The sequence below is a fragment of the Garra rufa genome, chromosome 16, assembly GCF_049309525.1.
Source record: "Garra rufa chromosome 16, GarRuf1.0, whole genome shotgun sequence".
In the NCBI taxonomy this organism is placed as follows: Eukaryota; Metazoa; Chordata; class Actinopteri; order Cypriniformes; family Cyprinidae; genus Garra; species Garra rufa.
The window spans coordinates 18,776,765-18,803,235 of record NC_133376.1 but is presented as its reverse complement, the minus strand read 5'-3'; the positions used below and the strand labels follow the sequence as shown (position 1 = coordinate 18,803,235).

General features: G+C 33.9%; 1 protein-coding gene across 1 annotated transcript in view; it reads right to left on the bottom strand.

Annotated features, from left to right (window-relative positions):
- The window catches only part of unc5a (unc-5 netrin receptor A), a 279,601-nt gene that overhangs the window by 121,069 nt on the left and 132,061 nt on the right, over nt 1–26,471 (bottom strand). The window contains exon 2 of the mRNA XM_073820581.1: nt 15,695–15,916. Coding sequence (XP_073676682.1) covers nt 15,695–15,916 — 222 coding nt within the window. The remainder of the gene's footprint in view (nt 1–15,694; nt 15,917–26,471) is intronic.

Sequence of the window (26,471 nt, the reverse complement as noted above, 5' to 3'; positions counted from 1 at the left end):
TTTATAAAGCAACGTGAGCCGAACAGGTGTTGATCTGCATCAAAAATCATCTTACTTGATTGGTGACAGTTAAAAACTGTACATGTCTTGGTGGATTGTTTATGTTTTGTAAGGCTTGAGTGACAAGCAGCGCTAGTCACAGAAGCATTTTATTTCTTCATATCTGAAATGTATTAACACCCATCTTCACCCACACAATGCTTTTTTACAGTATATCTACACAAGAAATGTATGAAAAAAATCTAAAAAGACTAACTGTCTTCGTATTGATGTGTATTTGGGGTAGATGCAGTTAAAGACAGAAAACTGTAGAATTTTTCAAATGTTGTGTTTATCATGATGCAAAATGCTGCTACATGATAGGGAATGAGAATTAGAAGAATGTGATGGCGGAGCAGCAACAGATGTCAATCAAATTAGTCTCTGTTGCCCTTAGTTACAGCTGCAATCTCTGTCAAGCTTTCCTAGCAGCACTTGTTCTGCTTTATGAAATATGAAGAAAAAAACAACAACAACCGGATTGACTAAAATAAAATCTCATTTAACAGTGCATTTATCTAGTTGACAAAAAGAGTCCCATATGCCACTGAAGAGTAAATGTGAAATCAGACAAAGAAATTCATGATAGAGATATAATATAATTATCATATTTAACTAAAAAAGAAAGACATTTTTTTTTTGTTTGGACTGAAAAAATAGCCTAAAATTGACTTATAACTAATAATGAAATTAATTAAAATATTTTAATAATAAAGGGATAATACAAAATGCATGTTAGTTTATATTTATTACTGACCTGAATACGATTTTTTACGTAAAAGATGTTTGCATATAGTCCACAAGAGAAAATATTAGTTGAATTTATAAAAATGACCCTGTTCAAAAGTTTATATACACTTGATTCTTAATACAGTGTTGTTCATGAGTCCCTTATTTGTTATTTGTCCTGAACAGTTAAACTGCCTGCTGTTCTTTAGAAAAATCCTTCAGGTCCCACAAATTCTGTTGTTTTGTTCAGCATTTGTGCATTTGAACCAACTTTCCAACAATGACTGTATGATTTTGAGATCCATCTTTTCTCACTGAGGACAACTGAGGGACTCATATGCAACTATTACAGAAGGTTTCAAAGGTTACTGATGCTTCAGAAGAAAACACGATGCATTAAGAGCCAGGGGGTGAAAACTTTTGAATGGATGTGTACATTTTTCTTATTTTGCCTAAATATCACATTTTTTCATGTAGTACTCCCCTTCAAAAGCTACAGAAGACACTTACGTGTTTCCCAGAAGACAAAATAAGTAAAATTTACCCTGATCTTCAAATTCTAAAAGTTTTCACCCTCTTAATGCATTGCGTTTGAACCTTCTGTTGCATATGAGTCCCTCAGTTGTCCTCAGTGTGAAAAGATGGAGCTCAAAAAAGCATACAATCCAATGGTAGAACCTTCTTTCACCAATCACTGTGCTTCTGTGTCTCTTACAGTACTACAGGGCTGCAAAACGACAAGCATCCATGGCATGTGCCACTGAAAAACCTCCCAATGTATGAATATTTCCAAAACAGGCCCTGAGGATTCCACATCCCATTTTCTATGCCATTCCATGGACATTTTCCCAATCCTGAACTACATTTCCTCTTTTCACTCCCATCACTGCCATTTTAATTGTGAAGTAAACAGCTCTCCGGGGCTCTTCGCAGCAGCTCTACAGTGTCAATCTTCATTTCCTTTCACAAAAAGCAACACATCTTAATGGTACAGTATTGATAATCCATTGGTCTCCTAGTGCACAGTGAGAAAAATAAATGCTTGAATCACTACCACAGGCATGTTGTTAGTCTAGATTGCATTCTGTGCAACAACAAGGGCATAGCTCTTGATCAAAAAGTAATTACTTACTAGCTGTAAGCTATGGGCTGAGCTGAAATGGATTGTGGGAGTGCAGACTGTGTGTACTGAGAGGAGCTGTTTTCATCGTCCAGCAGAACTTCTGTTGTGCCACATATTTCCTCTAAATGCAGAAGATTTGGGGCACATCAGGTCAGTGAATTAAGCCAGCTTGAGGTAGCCGAAACAGCCATAATCACACCTGAATAACAACTCAAACATCAGAGCAGCACTCTTTGAACCATTACAACAACACAAGGTTATGTAGAAAATGTGTATGCTAAAAATTCAGTATACATTTTTTGTATTTGCTTTGAAATGGTTCAAAAGTCTCTCTGTGTGTGTGTGCGCGCCATATATATCATCTACGATAATACCGTAATTGTGGTTTAAACTATATGCAATTTATATATCTAAAAAAACAAACAAAAACACACCCAGAGAGTGCATGCATACACAAAGAGATGTAGGTTAGACTACTGTGCATACACATTTAGAGTTCAGGTTTTCACTGTGTGATTTAGTCTGTTAAAATACATTTAGAATCCCCCAGAATTCACGATGAGAGGGCGCATATGCCCCCGTATGACTTTTATGTTTTATATTTATATAATCTGATATAGTTAATATCACATTAAAAGTAGGCCTACAGTTTTTTTTTCTCTAAATTTCAGCAAAACTGCAAGTGATATTAATTTGATAAAACAGTCGAATAAACAAGTTAATATTGATTGACTTACATTTTAGACACAACAGTTCCTACTTTTGCTGTATTTCGCCAACACAAATAGTTCCAAACAAAGCCATAGCAGAAGTGTTTTGCATGTCTGAGCAACACACAATGGTGTTTCGTTACTAAATCAATCAGACATTTGAACGAATCGGTTAAATGAATGACTCAGTTAAATGAACGATTCAGCAACACACAACAGTGTTTCCTTACTAAATTGATCAGATGTTTGAATGAATTGGTTAAGTGAATGACTCAATGACTCACTCATGCTGTCATTTGCTGCCACCTACTGGCGATTTTAGGTTTATATTAAATGTATATTCTCCCTTTTCCCCCAAATCATTTCAAATATTAGTATTTTACAACAGAGTTTAAGTGCCACGTTAAAAAATAAAAAAAAATCTAAGATTTAAAAATTATGAGAATAAAGCCAAATTTTTTATGTCAAAGTTATTCTCAAGAATTAATTCATAGCAATTACAAGTTCAAAATGCCTGGATGGGGAGCACTGGGAGATATTCCAAAACCTCAGCGTTCAAAATCTGTCAGTTTCATAACGAAATACAAACAGTATGTCAATTACAATATTGTGTTTTTTACGCTCTTTAATGTGCAGTGTCAGGTCGCTGTATTTGCCTCAGTTTAAGTGGCATGTAAATTTGTCATACCCCTGACAAATTCTGACTTAAAGTTACTTTAAAATACCAGTGGAGACATGCAAAAAGCTGGTCAGCAATTATAGGAAGCATTTAATAGCCAATAAAGGCTTTTCTATTGATTATTGAGAAGGTATGAATAATTTTGGACATGCCACCTTTTGTTCAAATGTAAATAAAAGATGAGTAATATTTTTTTCCACAATGATGCCTCTTGTACATTGTCTTATTATCTTCTGGGAGACGTCTGTGTCATTTCTAATCAAAAAAAAAAAAAAAACCTTGCTGGTTGAATAAAAGTAACTCTAAGTCAGAATTTGCCACCAGGGGTATGAATAATTTTGGGCTTGACTGTGTATATATATATATATATATATATATATATATATATATATATATATATATATATATTAGCAAAACTTTTAATGCAAGTCAAACTATGACCAAACCAGGAAGTATTCCTAAAGCACAGCACTCATTTACCGGTAACTTTTAAAAAGGAAGCACGGCAGACTAACAAAATTCTGCACACCCTGATTTCCTATAATTATGAAGAAGCCTGCAATCAGAGTTCAAATCTGCAAATTTTGTAAAAAGCTCTGGTATTTTAGTCTGCAATTTACATAAGACACTTTATAAATGGTTTGTTTGTGGTCCACGGCATGCCATCTGAACCCGAGATTAATTAAGGCCTGAATCCAATGTTAAAAAAACTAGTTCTCATAGACTGATGTGATTCTCCAGACAGCCTGATTTATGGTCAGTGATATTACCTTTCAATTTAGACTGCTTTCGTGTGGTCAGTTTCTGAACAGTCTCTTCATGAAGCATTTGCAGTAATGCAGATCCCCTCGCTGGTGCTGACCCGGCCAGGCCAGTTAATGGGTCTGTGTGCTCGCTGGATTACCGGTGCTGTTGACCTTGCAATCTGCTCCTGATGTCTCAAAGCCAAACACTCTCCCTCTTTGCCGTTCAGACAGGATGAAATACAATTCCCATTAAAGGGAAAGTTGCTAATAATGCCTTATCAATTAGCCCCATTGCTACTGATTGATGTCTAGCAGGTGGCACGAGACGATTATGTTCATTTAGAGGTACACTGACTGTCCTCGCCTCCTACTCGTTCTTTTGATGCTCATTAAAGCCCAGGCTGTAGAGACATCAGCTACTGACTAAATCAGCCCTCTAACAACCCATTAAAGATCGCTTCATCACTGTGGAGTAATCTTTGTGTTTCTACATTGTTAGCAAGATGTTCTCAGATGTGTGATAATCTACATTTGTAGTCGTTATAATATTTGCTTTATAAAGTTGCTGTATAACACAAAATAATATATGCACACACACACACACACACACACACACACACACACACACACACACACAGTACTGCACTCTTACGCTTACCAAGGCTACATTTATTTTATTAGAAATACAGTAATATTGTGAAACATTTTTAACATTTAAAACTGTTTTCTATTTCAATATATTTTAAAATGTAATTTATTCCTGTGATGACAAAGATGAACTTTCAGCATCATTACTCCAGTCTTAAGTGTCACATTTTCCTTCAGAAATGATTCTTATATGCTGACTTGGTGCTCAAGAAACAGTTATTATAATTATAAATTAAAAAAAAAATTTCTCAGGATACTTGATGAACAAAGAAGTTTTTGTAACATTTTAAAGGTCTTTACTGACACTTTTGTTTAATATAACACATCCTTAAAAGTAAAAAAAAAAAAAAAATAGAATTAGAAATTATACACTCAAATTCAAAAGTTTGGGATCATTTCGATTTTTTTATGATTTTTAAATATATTTGTTAAACTCATCAATTGTGTATTTTATTTGACTGAAAATACAGAAGAAATATTGTGAAATATTATTGCTATTTAAAATAATGGTCTTCTATTTTAATATGCTTTAAAATATAATTTATTCCTGTGATGCAAAGCTGAATTTTCATTGGCCATTACTTTAGTCTACAGTGTCACATGATCCCTCAGAAATCATTCTAATATGCTGATTTATTATCAATGTTGAAAACAGTTTAATATGATTTTGTTTGGAAACTGTGATGCTGTTTTCATCATTCCTTGATCAATAGAAAGTTCAAAAGAACAGCATTTATTTTGAAATAGAAATCTTTTGTAACAATATACAATACTGTTCAAAAGTTGGGGTCAGTCATTTTTTTTCTTTTTCTGAAAGAAATTAACATTTCTATTTAATGAGGATGTGTTAAATTAATAAAAAGTGATAGTAAATACTTCAGTTGTTAGAAAAGATTTGTATTTTGAATAAACACTGTCCTTTTTAACATTTTATTCATTAAAGAATCTTTAAAAACATCACACGATCCAAACAAATATTAATAATAAAACAGCATATTAGAAATATTTCTGAAGGATCATGTGACACTGAAGACTGGAGTAATGATGCTGAAAATTTAGATTTGCATCACATAAATAAATTATATTTTAAAGTATATTAAAATAGAAAACGATTATTTTACATTATAATAATATTTCACAGTATTACAGTTTTTTTCTCTGTATTTTTTTAAATAAATCCAGTCTTTGTGAGCATAAGAGACTTTTGCTCAAAAACCTTACTGATCCCAAACTTTTGAACAGCAGTGTATTTCATAACATATCACGGATGAATGCAAATGTTTTTAACAATCATATCATTATGCAGTCCAGATTAGACTCGTGGTCATGTTTGACAGCCCTGCTAGACTACTATGTTTAATCAATAAATAATATAATAGCATTTAATATCTTCACATCAAGTCTATAAGGAACTTTTTCCAGGTAGTTTCAACCTTGAAAGAAGAAAATAACAATGAATAATAATGGAATTTCTCTGAATGGAACCCTGTGATTGCTTTTCTTTCTGTTATTCAGTAAATGTATGACCAGGAGGCCCGAGGTTTCCAGAAAAATCTTAACATGCCAAAGAATGGTTTCATTTAATCAAAGACACAAGTCTGCGTGAACTTAATTACACAGTTCTGAGAATATGTGGACAGGGTGCCAATAATTCTCAGGAGTTTCTGGAAATTGCTCATAATTCATTTCACCTTCGAATACGTTCTGTTTTTTATACATTCCCCCTATAATTCAGATTCTAAAGGGCCACTGAAATGCTCATTGTCTACCTGAGATCTTTGGAATTGGCAGAAATCTGCCTCATCAATTAAAAATGATTACTAATCATCTTAGTTTGTCTGTAGAAAGCCAGGAGCTTTACCTGAGAACAGAGAAAACAAGCTCAAAATGGTTGGCATGGAGAAAAATCATTACAATTTGCTCATTTAACAAAATAAATGAAGAGAATCGGATCCAAAGGAACTTAATTATCTGATTACGGAAATATTAACTAAAAATCATGCTGCAAACTATAACGAATGAATTCAAATTTGATTAAAAATCTCATAATCAAAACCAGGATCTCTAAGTCAAAGAGGCTCATGGGAAACACTTAATTTAATGCATATCTACAAGTCAGTGAGGTGTCTTTTGCAAAGAGCTATCTCTAAAGAGACAAATATTTCTTATTTTTTAACAATTACTCTCACAAATGAGCATAGAAGTGGGAAATGAGATGTTGTCAGGTATGACAGATTGTATGAAATAAGAATGATCATGTTCAAAAGCACATTGATCCCCTATGGAAGTTTTTCGGAGGCACCAAATCAAATATAATCGGTCGCAATTTTTCTCGCCTGTGTCTGGAACTACAGTTAGTTAAAGGAGAATATTGCCGTAATGGATCAGCCGGCATCTAGGTCTGGTCCATGCAAATCCACTGTCATCATTGATTTCTCTTTGAATGGATATGTCTTCATCTCTCCCCTGTCTTAGCTTAGTTTCCTCAGACGTGAGAATGAGAAACCCGTGTGTGTGTGTGTGTGTGTGTTAAAGTTTTGAACTGGCCAGGGAAATACAATTGAGATAAGTTACTGGAGACAGGTAATGAGAACCAATAGACTCCCAGGAAAGAATCGATAGTGGACACTGATACACTGGAGAGGAAGGACAGATCGCAGCATTATTCTTCATTCGAGTAAACGCTGCAGATATAAGGGAGACGCGCACCAAGCAGACAGATACCAAATAGTTGTCGATAACTTGATATTTGCAAACTAAAACATCCTTCGATGAGATCAAACTGCCTCAAGGTACCAATGACTGAAATCATGATAAGAACCAAGGAATCAGTGGTTTGAGTCTTAATGATGAGGGCCGAAACATGATGAAGGCTGTGACATTTGAAAGTATTGATTGCATATGTAACATATTGATATTGTGGGTGGGAAAGTCATTAAGAGAAATATACAGGTCATTTTTCACTACAAAACTATAAGCCAAATGCAAATTTATTTATTTTTTTGTATTCGGAAATTATTTTTAAGGAATATAGCACACTTTAAACTCAAAATCACATTATTCTAAAATGAAAATCTAATACAGTAATAATAAAATGGACACAATTTCTTTTTAAATCAGCATAAATTTAAGTCTGTACTACATATACTACCATTATGGAAGAATATTTTAAACACACTTAAAATGCATATTGAAAACACAAATACATCAAAAACAACATAAAAATTTAAATGAAAAAAAAAAAAAGCCGTACAGCAAGCAGTGTTATATATACACAAATTGTGTTTTATGAATATTTAAAATTAGCTTTATTCGAAGGTTTTTATGCTGTTATGAACTTTTTTATTTGTTTTTGTTTATTTTAAATTATTTTACATTACTATTTAACATTTTATTATTATTTTCATGTTTCAGTTTTGGGTTTTGGTTATCTTATTTTATTTTGGTGCTTTAATTAAAACTAAATGAAATTAACTGAAAGTTTTTAATAATGTCTTAAAATTGTTATTATTTTTATTATTATTATCATTATTAATTTGCAGCTTTATTTCAATTAATAAAAATGTTTTAAAATCGATTAATCGTGATTAATCTCATCCAAAATAAAAGTTTACATGATATACACTTCCAGTCAAAAGTTTTTGAACAGAAAGATTTTTTTTTATGTTAGAGAAATCTCTTCTGCTAACCAAGCCTGCATTTATTTGTTGGTACAGCAAAAACAGTAAAATTTTACTATTTGATAATAATAACAATAATAAAATGATTCTTGAACAGCAAATCAGCATAATAAAATTATTTCTGAATGATTATGTGACACTGACTGCAGTAATGCTGAAAATGTAGCATTGATCACAGGAATAAATTACATTTTAAAATACATTCAAATAGAGAACAGTTATTTTAAATAGTACAAATATTTCAAAATGTTACTGTTTTTGCTGTACTTTGCTTCAAATAAATGCAGGCTTAGTGAGCAGAAGAGACTTCTTTAAAAAACATTAAAAATCTTTGGCTGTGTATATGTGTGCACTGTATATATACACATACATGTATATATTTAAGAAATATTTATGTGTATTCATGTGAATCACTTTGGTTTAGTGTTTCCTCAGTTAGAAAACACTTTGCATAAAAGCATCAGCTAAATATAAAAAGAACCTAAATGCCATGGCGACTATAAGGACAAAAACATATTCAGACATAAGACACAATATCCATACAACACTGATTTCCTTTACACCTGAGCTGGCAAGACAAGTGGAACTACTTTGTACTCTCCGCTTCAATGAGCTGACATATGTTTGAGTTGTTTTTCTATTCAAAAGGAAAAGTCAGGAGTCTAGTTTACTTCCCAGCACTAACTTTGAGCCAGACTTTCTGAAACTACGCAGGAGATGATGCCTCCCGCTGCTTGCCTTTCAAAACACTGCTGACAGCACAATGTGGAAGTTGGGAGAGATCAATGTGGGTACCTTCGGAAACCTATACTGTTGGACATCTGTTTGTCCTTCATCTCTGGCCAAACGCTGGCCATTCATCAGCAACACAGAGGCAAGAGGAATGGGGTGTCATGTTAAGACCTTGTACTGTCTCACTGTTAACAACAGATTGTATTCAAACAGAGTGACAGTTACCGAAGTCATGCAATGCTTCTGCTAACACACAGTGAAATAAAAAGAAAAGAGTGTTTTCCTAATCAGCATTTTTCAGTTTTCATTTTTCAAAACTGTATCATACCCTATTGGTCTATCCGGCTTGACAAAAGCTAGAATACTTTTGCTGCATGTCTCATAAAACATATGGATACATTTGACGACACAAAAGAGAACTTAATTTGGTCTGGATTTCTAAGCTCACACACCGCAGCAATGCCTCTCTGTATCAGTATATTGCATTTGTGTGTTCGGTTTTAAAGGGACAGCAGCCTAATTTAGTTGCTATTGTCTGTGGCATTGATATTACTCAATCAACAAAAGAAAGACAGAAAATCACTCACTCGGTCAATACTCTTGACCGAATCACTTTAATATCTCTAATAAAGATTAATCTAAATTTACATGAATAAATATGTCTTGAAAGAATTAAGAATGTGGTAAAAAATTTGTTATAAAGAATGCATAATTAGCATATATAACCATTGGTATTTCTTTGAAAAGAAGACCATGTTCTTGTTTCTTTATGAAAAGTGGTTCAATTTAATTTTGATAATATTTTAATGTTGCGTGTCACAGCAGTTAATTCTTTATCTATCATGATAAAACCTTAATATCAAACCTATGAGTTTAGGAATTTTAGAGAAATGCTTAATAAATGCATTACACTGTAACTAAACCCATTAGATTTTAGCTGACTAAATCTACTAAATCTAGACTAAAACTTAAACCTAAACCATTCAGATGACTAAAATATGACTAAAACTAAGAGTATGGCTAAGACTAAATCAAAATTTGCTGTCAAAAATAACACCGCCCCAAATTCACTATTTTTGGAAATAATACTGTTTATGTGCCACAGAATGTAGTTTTAAGAGTTTTTAGGTGAGAATGTACTTGCTTAGACTTCAAATATGTTTTGTTATTAAAGATATCCTTTATTTGAAAATTTGCTGGCTGTTCAGTGCTCATGAACCCACTAAGAATAGCCTTACCTCGGCCAGATCTTCTGGAATTTGCCGCTGGCTCTGATGTCTCTATAGAGTTAAACATGAGATATAATTAATTTGGGGTAAATCTTACGGTCAGTTGTGTCTATAACAAAAAACACTTTAACGTTTGTTAGATTTTTTACTGAAAACCCAGAAAATAAGCTTTTAAGCATTTTTTATTATTATTTTTAATATGTTAATTTGTTGTGATCTTGTAAACATAATTTTATAATCCTTCCAGGTGGCAAAACATATACTATGTAAGTGATGTACTACTGGCTCAGACGTCAGTCAAACAGACTAACCGACTTCACACCGGTGAATGAAGAATGTGCGCGTGCATTCAGAATGCGACTCGCAGCTAAATAAATAAACACAATGTACTGTCTGCCAAAAGAAACTGAATGTTAATAGTCTAGTGTGTGCATGTGTTATAGACAGATGACAGGAGTTTATGCCTGTCTGCTCTAATACCTAGCGGCATATCCTCCATCTTAAGAAATGCGACGTTCCCCTGAAAATTGTTGCAGCTCCTCCGCAGCATGTCATCCGCACGTCAGCTCTCCCAATCAGCTGTCATGCTGTGAATTGGAGGTTTTAAGTTACAGATCACTTCTGAATCCTAGCGCACGCGTGACGTGAATCCCTATGCCCCTACGCTGCCTCTGCCAAGGAGCGTCAAACAAACACACAAACATCCGCTCGCTGAATGCTGACGAGCCGTTCCCCGCCTCCACCTCCTGAGAGAACGGGGGGAAGACGGCAAACGGGAGATGCAGAAAACCCTTTAGGAAATTCTTTTATTCTACTGATGCTAGGAACAATATGATTGTAGAAAGCCGAGCTGAGTGCTTGTCAGCGCGGATCCCAATCAGTCACGAGATGGAGGGAAATAACAGGAAACGCAGCGTGTCCACATAAGAACAGGTACAGCTGAACAAATCGGCTACAACGCCGGCTACATCTCTTAAACTGCTCTCAGAGGGGAGAGTGATTAAACCTCTGAGGAATTACAACACAAAGCTGTCTTGGAAAACAAGAAACAAATCACGAACTGCAGAGAACCCATTCTGGACTTGTTTGGGGGAACTGACACTTCAGCTTCAATGCTGATTTAAAAAAAAAAAGCTTTAAAATCTTATTGAGGAACATTTGAAGATATGTTGGGATATGTGGCAGTGACTGTTTTCATAAAATAGCAGCAAAGGCAATATGAAAAACAAATGTATATTAATAATAATAAACAACTCTTCTGCCAAGTAATATCAAGAAGTCACTGGACCAACCGCAGGGGGTGTTTATAGCTGCCAAGAAACGCAGCATCTTTGAACATTAATACGTACTCAAACCACTCTCTAGTACAACATTCTGCCCAGTAAGTCATTTTAGTCCTGCTGTCACAATCATTCAATACACTGAAAAGAAATGCCTAGAAATTCCCAAAATGCATTGTAAAACATCAATGAGCACCAACTGTATACACATCAACATTGTGTGAAATCCAACCTGATCTCATGACAAAAAGATACCTGTGAGAACTTTTATGCAAGACCGCTATGTATGTTTCGTCACATATTCGATGTGAAATGTCAATTAAGTGGCGCTATAACTCTAATGCGCTGTGACGTTTTAAGATAATGTACCATATGCACTACACCTAAACCTCACGATAATATGAACAAAAGTGAATGTGACATAAAAACGCAATCACAAGCATGTCATTTTAGCTTGTTTTTCGATCTCTCATCTTTCAGCTCTTCCATTGCGAGTCATTTTTTTCACGGGATTCGTACCCAAGGTTCCACATCCAAGTCCAATTCCGTGCCGGCTGAGCTACCGAGCAAGCTTGTTACAGTTTGTCCGGAAAGCGAAACATATGGAGCTGTAATCATAGCTGTGTACAAAAACGATTACATGTGCTCATTCACCTCTAGTGGCCACAGCCATTTCTGTTGGAAACTGCATTGATATGTACTCATTGGTACATGTTTTGCTCCTTTGCTGAAAAGTTCGCACAGGTATGTTTTCGTTCATGAGATCAGGTAGGAGTACAGTATCTTATCTGCCTTCATCAATGCCTGATTAGCTTCTTCAAGCTAATCAAATGAGCCATTCTTAACCCATTAGTGCTATGCTAAGCAGTGGATGCGATCTTGCTTGATACCAACAACGCTTGAGATGAAAGATATAAACTCCATCTGCACTGCATGTAACTTAAACATGTCCTTACATGCGCTAACAGGTAGACAAACTCTCATCTCATATGTATTTTCCATAACAGCCTAAATTATAGAGTAAATGAGATGTGACAATAATCCAAATGATATAAATAGATGTAAAGCAAAACTGGTGGCAACCAAGTTAGAAAGCTAGTAACAGCTGTTTGAAATCCAACATTTAAATTAATTGCAATAGTACAATTAAATTAACAGCCAAAATATATTGAGCAGATAAAATAAACAGATAAAAATATTTATTAAAGGATTTAACAAGAAAAGTGATCCTGGACCACAAAACATAAGGGTCAATATTTTGAAGTTGAGATTTATACATCATTTGAAAGCTGAATAAATAAGCTCTCCATTGATGTATGGTTTGTTAGAATATGACAATATGGCTGATATACAACTATTTGAAAATCTGGAATCTGAGGGTGCAAAAAAAAAAAAAAAAAAAAAAAAAATTCAAAATATTGAGAAAATTGCCAAATGAAGTTCTTAAATATATTAAAGCAAAAAAGCTTTGATATATTTACTGTGGGAAATTTACAAATTACCTTCATGGAATATGATCTTTACTTAATATCCTTATGATTTTTGGCATAAAATAAAAATGGATAATTCTGACCCATACAATATATTTTTGGCTATTGCTACAAATAAACTCAGCGCTACTTACAAATGGTTTTGTGGTGCAGGGTCACAAATGATAAATATGTGCAATAGCCTGCACAATTATGTAAGACAACTTGATTTCAAATTTTTAATTCATTTGTTTTTTAAATATATTAACTAAAACTGAAAATGTATGAGAATAAATGCTGTCATTTACCAAACACATCCGACAAGTATTTTGCAATTCTAATAGCTTTGCATTGTTTAGTTTTCTCTATTCACATATTACCTTTAATTTTATGGAGCTGCTCGACTTTCCCACACTATCTCCAAATTAAAGGTAATTTCTGCGGTCACTGCACATGATAAGCTGCCTGATATGTCGACAAGGAACATCTGGCTTTCAATCCATTATCATTTATCATGGGTCACAAACTCTTCATTTAGAGACCATGCATTATTTAAAGGGATAGTTGACCCGAAAATGAAAATTCTGTCATTAATTACTCACCCTCATGTCGTTCCAAACCTGTTAGACCTTCATTCATTTTTGGAACACTTCCAGAACAAAAATTTACAGATAATTTACTCACCCCCTTGTCATCCAAGATGTTCACGTCTTTCTTAAGTCGTTAAGAAATTATGTTTTTTGAGGAAAACATTTCCGTAATGTTTTCCATATAGTGGAATTCTATGGTGCCCTCGAGTTTGAACTTCCAAAATGCAGTTTAAATGCAGCTTCAAAGGGCTGTAAATGATCCTAGCAAAACAATCAGTTAATTTCTAAAATAATTATAATTTATATACTTTTTAACCTCAAACACTCTTCTTTTCTAGCTCCGCATGTACTCTGTGTATTCCAGTTCATGACAGTTAGGGTATGTAGAAAAACTCCCATCTCATTTTTTCCTCCTATTTCAAAATTGTCCTACATCACTTTTTTTTGTAAAGGGCGTTTGACCCTCCTTGAGCGTTCACTTTGTAAACACTGGGTCAGGACTTCAGCAGCAATGTAGGACGATTTTATAGTTGGAGGAGAAAATGAGATGGGAGTTTTTCGACATACCCTAACTGTATTGACTCAGAATACACAGAGTTGTCGCAGAGCTAGACAAGACGACCATTTGAGGTTAAAAAGTATATAAAATTGTAATTTTTTTAAAGAAAATAACCAATCGTTTCACTAGATAAGACCCTTCTTCCTCAGCTGGGATCGTTTAAAGCCTTTTAAAGATGCATTTAAACTGTATTTTGGAAGTTCAAACTCGCGGGCACCATTTTATGTCCACGATAATGTTTGCCTCAAAAAACTGTTTCTTTACAACTGAAGAAAGAAAGACATGAACATCTTGGATGACAAGGGGGTGAGCAAATTATTTGTCAGTTTTTGTTCTTTAAGATATTTTTGATGAAATCCATGAGCTTTCTGGCTCTGCATAGACAGAAACACAACTAACACGTTCAAGACCCAGTAAGGTAGTAAGGACATCAATAAAATACACCATGTAACATCAGTGGTTCAACCTTAATTTTATAAAGCTACGAGAATACTTTTTGTGCACAAAGAACAAAAATAACGGCTTTATTCAACAATTTTTATCTCTTCTGTGTCAGTTTTCGATGTGTGTTCACAAGAGTACCACAACGTTGTGATACTCTCAAGAACGCTCATCCAAGGAATTGTTGAATAAAGCTATTATTTTTGTTTTCTTTGCACACAAAAAGTATTCTTGTAGCTTTCTAAAATGAACCACTGATGTCACATGGACTATTTTAACAATGTCCTTAATACCTTTCTAGACCTTGAATGTGTCAGTTGCGTTGCTGTATATGCAGGGTCAGAAAGCTCTCAGATTTCATCAAAATTTGTGTTACGAAGATGAACGAAGGTCTTACGGGTTTGGAACGACATGAGGTTGAGTAATTAATGACAGAATTGCTTCTGTACAGAGAATGACATCATTGTGTTATGTATGATATCTATCCTAATACTTATATATTAGTTTGTCAAGTTTACAAAACGAACTTTGACCATAATGTTGCTTGGCAACCATGAACAGCCTACGGTTAAACAAAATGATTACTATTAATAAAAAGAACAGAACGTCTTATATAATACTGCGGTTTCTGAAGTTTTATAAAAGCTTTCACCGTGCATAGCAACATCTCAAAACTACGGTAAATCACTGTAAAGCAAAAGATTTTTGATTATTAAATTATATTATTAATAGATTACAAAACTGACAGTTGCTGTTAAATTATTCATATAACTGCTTTTACTACAAAAAAACAAAAACAAAACAAGACATATCCAAACTAAACCGACAAAGCAAGCCCTGTTCACAATATGGACAGAAGACATTTAGAAAATTGCTTTGAAGGAAGTCCTTGTATTTTGTGCTATACTGCAAAAGAAGAAAGAGCATCATATCTAGAAAGCATCCTTTATAGGCACTCCTGTTTTTCAGTGTCATTTTATAAATGCTGCGGGTCAGCCGGGTTTATTGTCGAGCTCGGAGAGAGTGTTGAGAGGGTCTACCTGTGGCAGGGTCCACGTCACGTTCGATCAAGTGCTGATCCTGGTGAACCCATTCGCCGTTGCACTTGAAGTAGATCTGAGTGGCAGGGGTCGAGCGGCAGGTGAGGGTCACCGGCTTGTTCTTAACGATATAAACATCATCAGGCTCCACCAGGAAGTGTGGCAGCAGGTCGGAGAAGGCTGCAGGAAGCGGATGCGTTACAGTGGCTGCATGCTCTCCACCTGTAAAAGCGAGTGAGATAAAACTTTAGAGACAGGTTGTGGTTGTTCAGATGCCTGAAACCTTTTAGTAGTGCAAAGAGATAATGAGTGTATCTGATTTAATTTCACACTCCCAACCCTGTGAGCCGACAGATTGCTTTTGACACGCACCTGAGCGCAATACTAATCTTGTGCGTCCGGATTTGCTAGAATACAGATATTCTGCCAACCACAGCTGACAAAACGTCTCCGCTACAGCCGGTCTGGGAGATCATGCTAATGACGGGGTGTTAAAAGTGCTTGCTTTTGCCTGAGTGGCGTGGGATTGTATTTCAAGACAAAGTGGGGTCAGCGCTGTTGAACTTGTTCATGCACATCATGACATGTGCAGGGTTAACTCATGAATATTAAATAGGGCGCACTGACTTTGCTTGGTTAAAATAAATTTTGTTAGCAACTTTCGTCATAATGAGAAACTGAACTAAAATGTAACTTCAATAATTGGACATTAAGTTACGGTAAATGCATAAAAAGTTTAATTAACTTGTCAAAATATGTGTCTAATTCAGTCTAATTGCACAGTGATTTTCTTTTTTTTTTTTTTCTTATTTGTGACCCTGGATCACAAAACCAGTCAGAAGTCGCATGGGTATATCAAAATTAAAAAATCAAAAATCATTAGGATATTAAGTAAGATCATGTTCCATGAAGATATTTTGTAAATTTTATGGCTAAGAACTTCATTTGGACAACTTTAAAGGCGATTTTCTCAGTATTTAGATTTTTTTTGCACCCTCAGATTCTAGGTTTTCAAATAGTTGTATTTTGACCAAATATTGTCCTATCCTAACAAACCATAAATCAATGGAAAGCTTATTTATTCAGCTTTAAAAAAAAAAAAAAAAAAAAAATAGCATTATGACTGGTTTTGTGGTCCAGGGTCACATTTGTGAACTTCATCCTGCAGGAATACTCTCAAATGTAAGTTTTAAAAATATAACAAATTAAACAAATTAGCAAATAAACTTCAAATTCAAGTCAACTTGAAAACTAATAAAAACTAATAACATTATTTGCAATTCCAACTCTAATAAAATCTCAGTTGACAGAAATGATTAAAGCTTTAATAGTACATTTTTGAAATCACAAATGTAGACAGTTTTTCATTAATGAGAATCGCTTCTGTTTGCTTGACTTTGACATCCTGAAGAAAATAATATCAATTACATTTCAAAAATGCATTACATTTAATCATATTTTTACAGTCTCTTAGACAAAAAAAAGTTATATTTTTGAAATGAAGGACATGATGAAATAGTTTGTGATTGAATCCAATTATCAACCTGTCTTTTCTTTTAGATTTAAAAAAGACCTTGGAGTATCTTGGATTTAATTATATATTTAGATTTAAATAATTAGAGTTAAATATCTGTCAGTTTCAAGACAAAATTCAGTTGTTATGTGCTTTAAGAGATTTATGAGCTTCTGAATAGTCTTATTGTATTATCATATTACAATCAAATTAACAGCCAAAACATGCTGAGCAAATAAAATAAAGATAAAAAGATTAAAGCTTGAAATTTTAATAACAATAACATTGCTTCGGTTTTCTTCAATTAGACTCTAGCAAAAAACTAATATCAATAACATTTTAGCAAGTAAAAAATCATGGCATTTAATCATATTTTTACTCTTGGAGTCCCTGGGATGCCGAATAGCTTTTTTTATGAAGTACATATGATTAAATACAGTAGTTTATAATTCTCACAAGATAAAATATATATATATATTTTTTGAGATATTAAAAATGCATTGTAGTCTTGCAGATTTAAATGTCCACTACCAGTCAAAAGATTTTTTTTTAAGAAGTCACTTCTGCTCACAAAGCCTGCATTTATTTCATCCAAAATACCAAAAACAGTACAATTTGTGATTTCAAAGCTGAATTTTTAGCATCATTACACCAGTCACATGATCCCTCAGCAATCATTCTAATATCCTGACTTCCTGCTCAAAAAACATGTATTATTATTATTATTATTATTATGTTGAAAACAGCAGAGTAGATTTTTTTCAGGTTTCTTTTATGAATAGAAAGTTCAGAAGAACAGCATTTATCTGAAATAGAAATCTTTTGTAACATTACAAATGTCTTTATCATCGCTTTTGATCAATTTAAAGAATCCTTGCCAAATAAAAGCATTAATTTCTATCATTTCATTCCCAAAAAACTCCAAGCTTTTGAATGTTATAGTGTATGTTACAAAACCTTTTTTATTTCAGATAAAATCTGATCTTTGGATCTTTCTATTAATCAGAGAATCCTGAAAAAATTTACTCAACTGTTTTAAAAATTGATAGTAATAATTTTTTTTAAACCCAGCAAATCAGCATATTGCAATGATTTCTGAAAGATCATGTGACACTAAAGACTAGAGTAATGATGCTGAAAATGTAGCTTTGATCACAGGAATAAATTACACTTTAAAATACATTCAAATAGAAAGCAGTTATTTTAAACAGTAAAAATATTTCACAATATTACTGCTTCTGCTGTACTTTGGATCAAATAAACGCAGGCTTGCTGAGCAGAAGAGACTTCTTTAAAAAACATTAAAGTCTTACTGTCAAACTTTTGACTGGTAGTGTATATTTAGATCTATATATTTAAATATTCAGAATTAAATATCAATACACAAAACTGATTCACACTCGGATAAAAAACAGGTTCAAGAGCCCCTAAATAAGGTCTTATTCTGTCCTGAAAGAGACATATGCTACTATGTTTCACCCCCCACAGAAAAACAATGTGTGTGTGTGTGTAAGAGAGAGTGAGTCCCCTTGTTAACAGGTCGAGTAAAAAGCTTCTGAGTGGTATGGCCTTGTCAGGGTTTGCCTACAGCGGTGCTGAATCCCATCTCTACTCTCTCTGCTGTTAATCACAGCCTTTTAAGATCAGAGCTGATGGACCGCAGGCCATAAATCCCTCTTGCTGAATGACCACGGCACTTCAAAACACGCTCGGCGGGCCCTGTATCCAGGGCTTTAACTCAGCTCTTTATTACGGCCGGGCCGAATGCGGTGACGTGACTGCCAGCCATTCACTGACTGACGACCGCCGTCGCAAATAGGCCGCACTAAAAAGGAGACGAACCGGCTCTTTATTCAGATGACCCCCGGTAGCGCAACGGGATCAGGTGGGGTGCGTCGCTGTTTACGGATCAAAGATCTGCGTGACTTTGTGGGCGGAAATGTTTCTGCCCCACGTAGATTTATGGAAGGAGCGCCGAGGCGGTTGGATTCATAAATGTTTGGAGAGATTCAATGAGAAATCATCATTAATCAGAGCTTGGCCCTGCGACTTGCGGGAGAACGATTCTTTCGCACAGCGTGGAAACGGAGCGCACCCCTATCAGTAATATTGTTGCTTCATTTGTTAGCTGCAATGTTTTTCTGGTCTTTGTAATTAAGAATGAATTGCTAATTTATCCTTTTCCGCCCACAATCCAGAGCAATCAAGCCGACTCGACTGGCTGTTTATTCCCTCTTCATACTAGAGGTCCTACACCATTGTGCATCATACACAAACATGTCTAATAGCCTTCAGGCTGAACTCAATTTTTAAAGTGATCACTTTTGCCAATTAGTTAGTTCCTCAGCATGTTTCTCATTATGGTTTCACTCTGTTTTTAGACCCTATGGAAACACTTGTTGAGTGCAGATAGATAATATGACGTTAAAACCATAAGGCATTAAATGTACAGTCGTGGCCAAAAGTTTTGAGAATGACACAAATATTAGTTTTCACAAAGTTTGCTGCTAAACTGCTTTTAGATCTTTGTTTCAGTTGTTTCTGTGATGCACTGAAATATAATTACAAGCACTTCATATGTTTCAAAGGCTTTTATCAACAATTACATTACATTTATGCAAAGAGTCAGTATTTGCAGTGTTGGCCCTTCTTTTTCAGGACCTCGACTGGGCATGCTCTCAATCAACTTCTGGGCCAAATCCTGACTGATAGCAACCCATTCTTTCATAATCACTTCTTGCAGTTTGTCAGAATTAGTGGGTTTTGGTTTGTCCACCCGCCTCTTGAGGATTGACCACAAGTTTTAAGATCTGGTAAGTCTCCAGGCCATGGACCCAAAATTTCAACGTTTTGGTCCCCGAGCCACTTAGTTATCACTTTTGCCTTATGGCACGGTGCTCCATCGTGCTGGAAAATGCATTGTTCTTCACCAAACTGTTGTTGGATTGTTGGAAGAAGTTGCTGTTGGAGGGTGTTTTGGTACCATTCTTTATTCATGGCTGTGTTTTTGGGCAAAATTGTGAGTGAGCCCACTCCCTTGGATGAGAAGCAACCCCACACATGAATGGTCTCAGGATGCTTTACTGTTGGCATGACACAGGACTGATGGTAGCACTCACCTTTTCTTCTCCGGACAAGCCTTTTTCCAGATGCCCCAAACAATCGGAAAGAGGCTTCATCGGAGAATATGACTTTGCCCCAGTCCTCAGCAGTCCATTCGCCATACTTTTTGCAGAAGATCAATCTGTCCCTGATGTTTTTTTCGGAGAGAAGTGGCTTCTTTGCTGCCCTTCTTGACACCAGGCCATCTTCACCAGGCCATCTTCCAAAAGTCTTGGCCTCACTGTGTGTGCAGATGCGCTCACACCTGCCTGCTGCCATTCCTGAGCAAGCTCTGCACTGGTGGCACTCCGATCCCGCAGCTGAATCCTCTTTAGGAGACGATCCTGGCGCTTGCTGGACTTTCTTGGACGCCCTGAAGCCTTCTTAACAATGCAGTGGAAAGTTTTTTTTTTTCGGGATTAAGTTAATTTTCATGGCAAAGAAGGACTATGCAATTCATCTGATCACTCTTCATAACATCCTGGAGTATATGCAAATTGCTATTATAAAAACTTAAGCAGCAACTTTTCCAATTTCCAATATTTATGTAATTCTCAAAACTTTTGACCACGACTGTAGACTAAAATCCCAACAACTTCAATCTTGATTTCATCAATTCTCAATTGAACAATGGAAAGCTTGTGTCATTAGGAAAACACCATCCTGTTTGGAAAAAGGCCATGATGTTAAATTATATTAGATTGTAAGTTAAGGGTGCTTATTTTCACCTGCCACAATACACAGATGTTGCAATAGGCTGAAGAGGTAGAAATAGCAACGAGAGACTGCTTGGATGCTTTCTCTGAGGATTAATATTGAACGATAAGTGAAAACATAAGTCACAAAATGTTATAGATTCACATATCACAGAATCTGTTGAGATCCTTAGAATATTACACCCAAAAAATGACCTATTCTCAAAGTCGGTGTATTATTTACATACTTAGTCAAAGGCACTGTAAGTGATTTCAGATGTTTCATTTTTGCTAGTTTCATTTAATACTTAATTATTTTTGTTTTATTTATTATATTACTCTTATGTAGTATTATAGCAATTCAGCTTATTTTATTTCAGTCAGTTATGCAACATTTGCCATTTTCATATTTTTAATTTTTATTGTATTTCAGCTTCTTACAAAATATTTATATTTTAAATAAATGCTGCTCTTTTTAACTTTCAAAGAATCCTGAAAGAATTACTATAGGTTAAAATAAAATAAAATAAATGTTCAACCATGTTTGCTATTTATTTATTTAGTATTAAATATTTTTTTATAATTTAGTATTATTTTTTATATTATTTATTATATTACTCTTCTGTAGTATTATAGGTATTATAAATAGAAAAATATTTTCGATTAGCTTTTATTTTTATATTTTAGTAAGGTGCTATTGTCTTTGTCAATAAAAAAAACATTTTTATTTGTTTTTTTATTGTTTTTATTATTGTCCTTTTGTTTTTATTTCTGTTGTAGTTTTAATAATTTTACAACTTCAACTTCAAATTTTATTTCAGTCAGTTACGCAACATTTCCGATTTTAATTTTTGTTCAATTACTTGTTTTTCATCTTATATTTTTTAATCTTATTGTATTTCAGCTTTCTACAACTGATTTCTGTTTTAAATAATTGCTGCTCTTTTTAACTTATTTTTCAAGGAATCCTGAAAAAGTATTACATGTTAAAATAAATAAAATAAAATATATATATTTTTTTATTTTTGTTAACTTAATTTTAATATTTTTTAGTATTTAGTATTATTTTATTATTTAATTATTTTTATAATTTAGTAGTATTTTATAATTTAATTGTTTTTATAATTTATTAATATTTTTGTATTATTTATTATATTACTCTTATGTACTTATATACTAATCATAAACAGAAGATTGTCATGATTTTTTTTTTCATTTTTAAATTTCTTTTTTATTATTGTAATTTCTTTCTTTATTTCACGTTTAGTAATTTTAGCACTTAAACGTATTTTATTTCAGTCAGTTACGCAACATTTCTAATTTTCAGTTTTGTTAAATAATATGTTTTTCAGCTCTCTACAAAGGATTTCTATTTTACATAAATGCTGCTCTTTTTTAGCTTTTTATTTATCAAAGAATTCTGAAAAAAGTACTGCAAGTTAAAATAAAATACATTTTTTGTTAACTTCATTGTAATATTATTTAGCATTTAGTATTATTTTATAATTGAATTGTTTTTATAATTTAGTATTATTTATTATATAACCTTTTGTAGCATTATAGTAATTATAAATAAAAAAGCAATTTTTGTTTTTAATTTCAGTTTTAGTTTGAATAATTTTAGAATAAAAAATAAAATACAAAAACAAAACAAAAAATTAAGGAGCGCAACTGTTTCTAACACTGAAAATAAATCAGTATATAAGAATGATTTCTGAAGGAATTAATTAAATTAATTTTATAGTGTATTAAAAAGAACTTATAATATTAAATTCCAATAATATTTCACAATATTACATTTTTTCTGTATTTTTGATAAAAACATTAGCCCAAGTAATAAACGACAAGTCTCCACGCAAAGACATTACCCGGCCTTGCCAGGCTTGGTGCAACACGTCATAATAATACAGCTCTGCTCATTTCCTTTTGTAATTTTACGTGGTGTGCTGAGTTGCCAATTCATCAGGGTGAAATACAGTGAGAAGCAAAGCTACGGCTATTGAACCTCCACTAATGTATCGTGTACGTGTTAAACTCTTAATAAAAACTAAATGTTCTGTGTCCAATGAAGGACATACATCACTTTCCAGTTTCACCCCTCCCCTCCCTCAGTTACATTACATTTTGTGCTACGACAGACAAGTAATTTATCTTACAGGGACATTCATTTATTAAAAACATGCTCAAATGAATCGGGAATTCAAGCCGTTCTGTTGCAAGCTGAGGATGGCGCAATCAAGGCAATTATTGCAGGTCAAAATGTCTTTCTTTGTGCTGATGTAAGACCGAGCGCCCACGGGATGTGGTCCATCTAATGAGCCTTAATTTGGCACAGTGATGATGGCCATTAGCTCCTCATGGTGACCTTTTCTACAACATGAGAGCTCAGTAAACCAGCAGGCGGACCTGGCTGAATCTGTCCAGGTGGGATCTATGCAAGGCTGAGGTGAGATACAACAATCATAAATGAGCTTTCAAACTGCTCGTGACCATCTACATCTGTTTTCCCGAGCAGTCTCGACGGTTTCAGGCTGTGTTGGACGTAATAGAGATGAATTCATTTTTTTTTTTTTCAGTATTTCAAAGTATTGCAATATGTTATTCTTACTATACTGAATTGATATTCTCACAGCAAGAGTCCATCTTTTTCCCTGTTATTTATTTTTTTATTTAGACACTGGCTGCTAACCAAGGCACACTATTCCCATGGCACAATTTTTAGGCTATATTTTTGGCCTTGCTGCCTTTATTATGAGAGGACAGTTCAGAGAGAGACAGGAAACAACTGGACAGGAGAGAAAGGAATGGGATCGAGAAATGACCATGAGCCGGGACTCAAACTCGGGTCGCCCGAAGCACTATTGCGCCATATGTCAGAATCATATTATTTTTACTGGAAACTGCCAATGCGCTACTATTTTGAAGGCTCTGCAATGAAGTATAGCAGGAAATCCAGAACTAGTTGTACATTCAGAAATGTATGAGTAAAAGATTGCAATATATCACTTTTTTGAATTACAATGACTGCTTTCAAATATGAGATGCTGTCAATGTTTCAGGAGTTTAGGACACAGAATAGTACACTTGCTTATTCAATAACTGTTTTATTTGCTATTTAGGTTTATATGTATGCTTTTTCTTTTAAAAAATTGCCTGTTTTTGGCCAGTGTTTCCTGTCGTAGCCAGTGTTGTTTTCGTCAACGATGACGATGGCGAAATCATTTCGTTGACGCCACTTTTTTCCATGACGATAACGAGACGATGACGAGATAAAAATGGCTCTTTGATGACTAAAACATGACGAGACGTGTGTGAGTTTTCGTTGACGAGACGAGAATAGACGAAAATGTTAGTGGGTGGTCCGTCAGATGTTTAATATGCATGACATTTCTGCTTATTATGCATGTCAATTAAAATCTAAAAAGTATCTGCCGCTATGGCAAGCCGTGTTAGCATTAAACACTCTTTGCCATACTAGTATGGCAAGCCATTTTAGCATTAAATACTCTTTGCCATACTAGTATGGCAAGCCGTTTTAGCATTCTATCCTTGTTTGGTTACGCTCAACACGTCACATTGTTGTCACTCAGACAGACAGACAATTAACCATGATGGCGGCAGTTTGCACACAGGGTGGTCACAAACGGCGAGAGGACCTATGGGTGTATTTCAAATATATGTCTTTTATGTCTAAAACCATTCCTTCATTATTGTAATTGTTGGTGAAAATGGTGACTTATAAGTGACACTACCCAACAGCAAAATACTTACTGACCTACATTAATTTGTTAAAAGACTACTTTTTCCCCTTTTTTTGACTAAAACTAGACTAAAACCTTTTTGACTTTTCGTCGACTAAAATTGGACTAAAACTATTACATATAGAAGTGACTAAAATTTGACTAAAACTAATAAGCATTTTAGTCCAAAAGACTAAGACTAAGACTAAATCTAAGATGGTTGTCAAAAACAACACTGGTAGTAGCAGTATTTTAGCTATTAAATTATATCTTATGATTTTACATCTGTATTTAAAGGAGAAGTTTACTTCCAGAACAAAAATGTACAGATAATGTACTCACCTCCCTGTCATCAAAGATGATTATGTCTTTTTGTCAGTCATAAAGAAATTATGTTTTTAGAGGAATATCCATTTTTTCAAAAACTATTTCTTTACAACTGAAGAAAGAAAGACGTGAAAAAGTGAAAATTCATGGAAAACAGAATTTCATAGACAAAATGGAATTTGTGAAAGAACTAATTCATAGGGCCTCAAACATGTAATAAAAAGTTACAATTCCGAGAATAAAGTTGCAATACGAGAAAAGTCTAAATATTTTTTTGTCAGTCATAAAGAAATTATGTTTTTAGAGGAATATCCATTTTTTCAAAAACTATTTCTTTACAACTGAAGAAAGAAAGACGTGAACATCTTAAATGACAAGGGGGTGAGTACAGTATCTGTAATTTTTTGTTCTGGAAGTGAACTTCTCCTTTAACTTCAGAACAAGCTCCAAGTACAAAAAGGTGGTAAAGTCTGATTTTGTGGCAGCTGTTCTTTAAAATCAAATTGATTATAATCTAAGTGATGAAGGATTTTGAAAGTCTGATGGTAATCAGTGTTGAGTACTACTGTAAGGTTAACCCTGCCAGCTTTAAATGTTTCAAAATGATTCACGGCTGAAAACATTTGTTAGAAATGTAGAAAAGTAATCAAAAAGTAATCAAATGTAATCAGTTGCATTAATAAAGTAATTGAAACAGTTACACTACATATTACATTTTAAATAGGGTAACTTGTAACTCTGTATCTATTACATGTTTCATGGTAAACTTCCCAACACTGTACTGTATATTAGACTACTAACTCTGTAAATATTTATCATATTTTATATGCAATTTATAAGGCCGTCTGTTGTCTGACTGACAGTTTACACTTTTTCAGCAAGCCATTAAAAAAAAAAAAAACTGTAAAAAAAAATCCACCCTCAAGTTGTGATACATGTGTCCTTTTGCTGAGAAATTTCTACAGATTTTTATAAAGTAAATATAAGAATGAACAATAACTGGACTGAAATGATTTAGGTTTACTTAATAATCCATCACTTTCTAGGAAAATCATGTTAAAATATATCAAATAAAATGCATCAGGATTTTGAGGGACATACAGTATATTTGTACATTTCTCAATCATCATTAGCTTTGTTTCCATACAAACTGCACATTTAACTTGCTTTAAAAATACTCTTAAGTAGCATGGGTATATTTGTAGCAATAGCCAAAAATACATTGTAAGGGTCAAAATTATTATATTTTCTTTTATGCCAAAATTCATTAGGATATTAAGCAAAGATCATGTTCCATTAAAATAGTTTGTAAGTTTCCTACTGTAAATATATCAAAACTTAATTTTTGATTAGTTATAGGCATTGTTAAGAACTTCATTTGGACAATTTTAAAGTTTTTT